The sequence below is a fragment of the Cajanus cajan genome, chromosome 6 (assembly GCF_000230855.2).
Source record: "Cajanus cajan strain Asha chromosome 6, NIPB_CcT2T_4, whole genome shotgun sequence".
Lineage (NCBI taxonomy): Eukaryota > Viridiplantae > Streptophyta > Magnoliopsida > Fabales > Fabaceae > Cajanus > Cajanus cajan.
The window spans coordinates 3,582,600-3,588,803 of NC_138522.1; the positions used below are offsets into that span (position 1 = coordinate 3,582,600).

Sequence of the window (6,204 nt, forward strand, 5' to 3'; positions counted from 1 at the left end):
AACCCAACTTATTTGACCCTATATAACCCATGTGGGTCAAGGCTAAAAATGTACATATAGAGTTAAAATATCTACACATAAAAAAAGTCCACATGATTTTATTTATTTATATCACATGTATCTTCTGTAGAAGAAAAACTTTTTGAACAAGATACAATATTAATAATTATAGGCAACAATTTTGAATATTTAATATATTGTATATCTAAGCTTCAAATTAAAGATTACTGATTAAGTTAGTAAAATTTTACACATGTTAATTTATTCACATGTTTCGTGATAATCTAGAAGAATATATGGATTTGGATCAATTATAATTTCTATACAATCAAGACATTCTTTTACTTGAAATATTTCTAAATTTAATGTTAATTATAAAATTTTTGAAAATTAATAAAAAAAATCTATTATAGAATATTTAATTAAAAAATTAAAATATACTTTTTTGGTTTTGATTGATTACTTGCAGCAAATTAATTTTTTTAGTTAGATATTAAAAAAAATCCTTACAAATAAAGAAAGATAGTTTGAGACATATTGGTCAAATTAAAGCTAATGTGGTCATGATAAAAAATTGTTTGGCAATTGATTATTAACTTTGATATGTAATTTTTTAATTAATTAATATATAATATAAAGTAAATTACCATGACGTTTATTGAAATTAAGTAATATTAGACTTTACATTTTTTACTCTTACATTAACTCTAATCATTTTTATAATTATGTTATTAATATAAAATATTTATCAACTTCATGATGAATTTCCATCAACAAATTTAATTGATTTTCCCCTCCCATCAACTTCTTAATAGTTGGGAAAAAAAATATTACAATGCAACTCATCGTGGAAGTTTTCATTAGTGTAAAAAAAAAAAAAAAAAACCTATAATTGAATAGAGTCGGAAGCCCTCTCTAGAGGACCATTAAAAATTTAAAATTCAATTTATGCTTTTAAAATAGTATTTATCACAAACTCTGTAAAATAATTTGACATTATTAATTAATCAGATATTATTAGTAAAACTTTTTATTTATGTTATATAAAAATCAACGACATATCATAAATAGTAATTCATCACTAAATGAGAATGTAAAATTACAGAGTACATTATCTATTAACAGCCAGCCAAAACTAAAGTTACAGTTAGACTTAGCTTTCAGTTGTGAGATAATATCCTGTTTGTAGTGGTAACATAACAGTGACAGCCAATCTATGACAGCGGCAACAACTATGGAGTCGATTGTTTTTACAGTTACAAAATATCTACCTAGCATCCTTTTAGAACATCACAAATTCACCTGATTAAACTATAAGAAATCAATTATTATTAAAGATATGTTTTATAAACTTCTACTACATTTTTAAGAGAGAAAAAAATAAGAAAAATTAAAATAATTTGTGCATAAACTATATTTAAATTATGTATAAGTTAAAAAAGTTAAACTAAAAACTAATAAAAATAAACTTTTATAAATTAGTTTATGTATATATTTATTTTAACTTATAATTTTTTTTTTCCATTTTTCTTCCTAAAAATACTTCTGAAAAAAATTATTTAAACATGTCTTGAGACTAAAACGAGTAGTTATTAGTGCATAACAACTATGATCAGAAGCACATTCAAATTAGAGTTTAAATTTAATGGACTTAGAGGCGTTTTTACCCTACATCATCCCTTTTATATCGACACATAAAAAATAAAACGTAAATTCTAAAAATTCAAAAAAAAAAAAAAAACTCATGATATAATTATTTTAATGAAGATAAAGAAGACTATCTTTATAGTCCTCCATACAAGCACCAATTAAAACTTACACATGCTCAAGTCCTGCAATACGACCTATAATTATTATTTAGTTTAAATATAAATTTTCGGTAAAATATCATTTTTTTTCCTTGTAAAATCCTTTTTTTTAAATGGTCGAGTATTTTAAATAATTTTAGTCCTTAAAATGCAACCATTTTAATTTCAATTTCTATAATATTTTGTTCATTTTTAATCGGTACTTGGGAAAGGAATTGGTAAAGACAAAAAATAAATTATTCACGTATTACAAATATAAAAATGAAAAAATGAGTATATTATGAGCACTAAAAAAATAATTTTATAAAAAATATTATTTAAAAAAAATAATTTTATAAAAAATAAAACAAAAAAAGTACATTTAAGCATGAATACTGCCTTCTGACTGAAGTTCTAAACCAGTGACGCAGGAACTAAACAGGTAGTCATTTCGTCATGTAAAGCAAATAAACCTCAACATCATAGTAATTTACTTGAAGAGAACATTACATTTTCAATTTTCTTAGATCTTTCAAAAGAGTATGTTGCAACCTCCATTATAGGAGTATCAAATCTTCCATTCAAGATCCTGGTTCCACACAAGGGTACAAATTGATATCACAAACCATAAGACTTAGGCCTAGATTTGTTCTTACCCAAAGAATTAATTCGATTCGCATGTTCTTCTTCCTCCTCCAGCTTCTTTCTCCGAGCAGCCTCTTCTTTCTGTCTCTGAATCATTTCTAGTTCCCTCTGCCGTTCCTCCTCCTTTCTTTGCAGCTCTAGAGCTTCTCTTCTCTGAGATTCTTCCACTCTCCTTTTATTCTCTTCAAGCATCTTATCCAGCTCTTCTCTTTCTTTACGAGCTTGTTCCTTCAGGATGACAACAACACATCACAATCTTCAAGTGAAGACTTTAATAACATAAATGATAGAGAGGAGATCGGGAAAAAGCAAAAGGAACCCAATTAAGATTTTCTTTTACCCTAGAGATCATAAATAAAAAAGTAGTATGCATATTTTTAGATACAAGTCACGAATAACACATTTTGTCAGGATTTAAGCGAGACCCGTGGAGTGATAAGGTAGTCAGAGTGGTCTGGGGAGAGGGGCATAGGATTGGAGTGATAAAGATGGTGTGGGTTTGAATTCCTTCACTAACATAACAATTAACTATTAACATTTGTCAATCAAAGAAAAAAAAAGGGAGAGACATATTCAACACTGTTACCTGATGATTAATAGTGCTAATTAGTGAAGATACCAACACTGTTACCTTTAAGCAAAGTACAAATCATAAACCAGATCTGGAAATTGAATTACATATCCAAGAACCTTATAATAATATCATTAATATTTTATACACTGGCACGGCTAACTTATTTTAGGATCCTGGGTTCTGGCAGGGTGACACCTTGCTTACCAGACAAACTATGATTAAAAGGTATCCAAAACAACAGCTTAGTTAATCCACACCAGATTTATCGATTTTGAAAATATGACACAATGTTAATGACTTGAAACCCTCTTCAATGTTACACTATAATTTATTCAGAGAATGATACATAGCTTGCCATGATTTTTCCAACAGAGATTAGAGAAAAACAGAGACAAAATATCCCAGTTAGAATACTTACTTCTTTCCTTCTAGCTTCAGTAAGAGCATCTTCCTTTTCTTTTCCAAGTTGAGCTTCAACTTCATCAAACAATTTATTCACTCCCTCTGCTACACGCCTTTCTATTTCTATCCTGACTTCCTCTGAGTTCAGCTTCTCCTCAACATTTTTCCGAATTGCTTCTTCCAGTCTTCTTGCAGTCTCTTCTTCTAATAGTTTCAATTCTTCCTCATGTTGACGCTTGCTACCCAATGCAAACATTGAAGTCGAACAACGTAAGTCATTGATGAAAAAAGGAAGATGCACAAGCAACCAAGCAAATTATATTAATTTCTATACCCAGAAAAATAGATAAAATCATAAAATTAACGCTTCACTTTCAAATTTGTTTATTATGTTCCTAACCAGTTCACCCATTTGACACGGAAAATGTGAGCTTATTATGCTTACAAGGCATACCTCTAACAAGTTTCTGATCCATAACAAATGAAGTTTCTAGAGCAAGAGGAGATAATGGAGGCAGCCATTGTTCATCATATTTAACAAGTTGAACTTCCTTCAGAAAATCCAGTAGAGAAGAATGAAATTAACCTGTTGCATTTTCAAAGGAATCACTTATCTTCAGCAAAGGTGGGAATTAATTCAGAAGCATCTAGCTAGGCACCTAATCTTCAAACCACCAACGGGTCTACAACTTTCGTAACAAGTTAATTCTAGTACCAAAATCCTCGTATTCTTAAAGAGGATAATCCTAGCAATGAGAAGTATTAGCTTAGTTTTTAACTCTTCCATAGATGAGTAGTATCCACGACTTTGAATTATCTAATAACCACTCTATAACAAATTCCTTATTTCTTCTTTTTTCCCTTTGAAATATCATTGAGAGGGTAAATAAGTGAGCAATGTTTTAAAGGCGAGATATCATGTGTATAGAATAATAATGATGCAGTGAGAATCCAACTTAAAAGACTAATCCATTAGGTGAGAGAATTTCAAGACTTAAGTACCATAATGAATTTCATATTCTACTCAATGCGAGACTCCTAACATTAGTGTAAAGTAGCTTTACACAATTAACTTATCACAATTCATCACATATAATAAGTTTATAAACTTTTACAATAATTATTTTAAAAGTCCTACAAAATATAATTTTTGATAGATTGATTGAGTAAAAAATTTTACAGTGTCAGTGCATTATCATTAAACCCATATCATTTTTAAGGAAAATTGTACTCACATCTCTTGATGTATGTTTCAATAACGCAAACCTCTCCTCTAGTTTTTAAAAATCATTCACCTCCCTTAAAATAACATCATTAGTTAAAGTGATAGAAAGAGAAAAAATAAACGTCAATTCATATTCTGTCTATCATATACACATCTATTTTTTGTTTTTGAATTACATATAATACTTTGTCTTTATAAAATTTTCATTGTTCTTCAATTTTGAAAATAATAATTTGTCAGCTCAGTCTTTGAAAATCGTATATTTTTTAAATCACAACACACATGATATTTAGGATATAATTTGAGAGTTAAAATTGAGTAAGATATCAAGTCTCATTCAATTGTTGACACTTGCATAAATAATTTGTTCTCTCTTAATAATACACAAATGGTGTTATCTTACCTAAATGGTTGTATGTGTCACGTAGATAAATAAATCCAAAAGGTTAGTGTTCCCTTAAAAATTAGAGGAAATATGTGTCATTTAAAAAGAATTCAAGGAAGGTCACCGGCAATCTTTCCTTACTTTTATTATTATTCATATCATATCAAACAATACATTTTTTTAGGACATGTTTGAATAAACCGCATAAATATTTAGAAGAGCAGAAAATAAAAAAGAAAAAGAAAATTATTATCTTCATAAAGTAAAATTAATTTATGCACAAATTAAAAAAGAATTTTTTTTTGGGGATTTTAGTTCATAGAAGAAAAAAAAACTTATTTTGCTATATATTTTTTTTCATATTTTCTTTTCCATAAGTATTTTTAGAAAATATCATCAAACAAACCTTTACCACGATAACAAAAAAAGTGGAAAATAAGTGTAGCAAGCAGATGTTACGTTAGTAATAATTCCAACTTGGAGGAGTGGCGAACTGATTATACGTTACGAGAAATAAATATGAAATTCAGTTAACGAAAATTGTTCTAGTTGAGATCGATAATACGAATCAAATAAATTAAGACGGGAAATAAAAGCGTTATGGTTAGATACCTTTTGTTATGATCTTTTTTAGGCTTGGGAGTGGGGCTACGCGAAGGAGAGGGGGAGGAAGAGGTTTTGTGCCTTCGGCGGCGCTTGTGCGAAGGAGAGCGGCGTCTGAAAGGAGAGAGAAAGAGAGTTAAGAGTGATTGAGGTAAAAGATGAAAGAGAAGAGAGTGATGAAATGAATACCTTGACGTTGAGGTTCGAGAGTGGCGATGAGAAACGGGGGAAGGAGAGTGTCTTCTTCTGCGCGAAGGAGAGCGTGAACGTGACACGCTGCGACCCATATTTCGATTCTCAAACTCAAAAACCCTACTCGCTGTTCACCTCTTTGCTCATACTCACCAATTTTCCTCTTTATTTATTATGTCTTTCACTGCCAACCAAGTCTCTAATGTTTTTTTTTTTTTTAATAATTTAAATAAGATTTTTAAAATATAAAATAAATATATGAACACGTTAATCAATGAATTTTTTACTCAAATAATATATTTTTTAAAAAAAATTTACCTAAATAGTAATTGTGCAAATTTATTTTCCTAACTAGCACCATTTACTGTTTGCATATTTTTTATTTTTTATT

General features: G+C 28.8%; 1 protein-coding gene across 1 annotated transcript; it reads right to left on the reverse strand.

The window, feature by feature from the left end:
- Positions 1–2,246: 2,246 nt before the first annotated feature.
- Positions 2,247–5,972, reverse strand: LOC109787799 (arginine/glutamate-rich 1 protein). The gene is made up of 4 exons (XM_020346367.3): positions 5,811–5,972; positions 5,631–5,735; positions 3,425–3,647; positions 2,247–2,660 (listed from the first exon to the last, which is right to left on the reverse strand). Exons 1-4 carry the CDS (start codon positions 5,906–5,908, stop codon positions 2,406–2,408), a joined length of 681 nt encoding a protein of 226 aa, XP_020201956.1. The 5' UTR covers positions 5,909–5,972; the 3' UTR covers positions 2,247–2,405.
- Between the last annotated feature and the right edge of the window lie 232 nt (positions 5,973–6,204).

What these genes read in the sequence shown, in the direction of transcription:
- LOC109787799 (XM_020346367.3), bottom strand. Translation starts at nt 5,908, where the DNA reads ATGGGTCGCAGCGTGTCACGTTCACGCTCTCCTTCGCGCAGAAGAAGA. An exon ending in TCTCGAACCTCAACGTCAAG is followed by an intron (nt 5,736 to 5,810) that starts GTATTCATTTCA and finishes CTCTCCTTTCAG; the next exon opens with ACGCCGCTCTCCTTCGCACA. An exon ending in AAAAAAGATCATAACAAAAG is followed by an intron (nt 3,648 to 5,630) that starts GTATCTAACCAT and finishes TGCATTGGGTAG; the next exon opens with CAAGCGTCAACATGAGGAAG.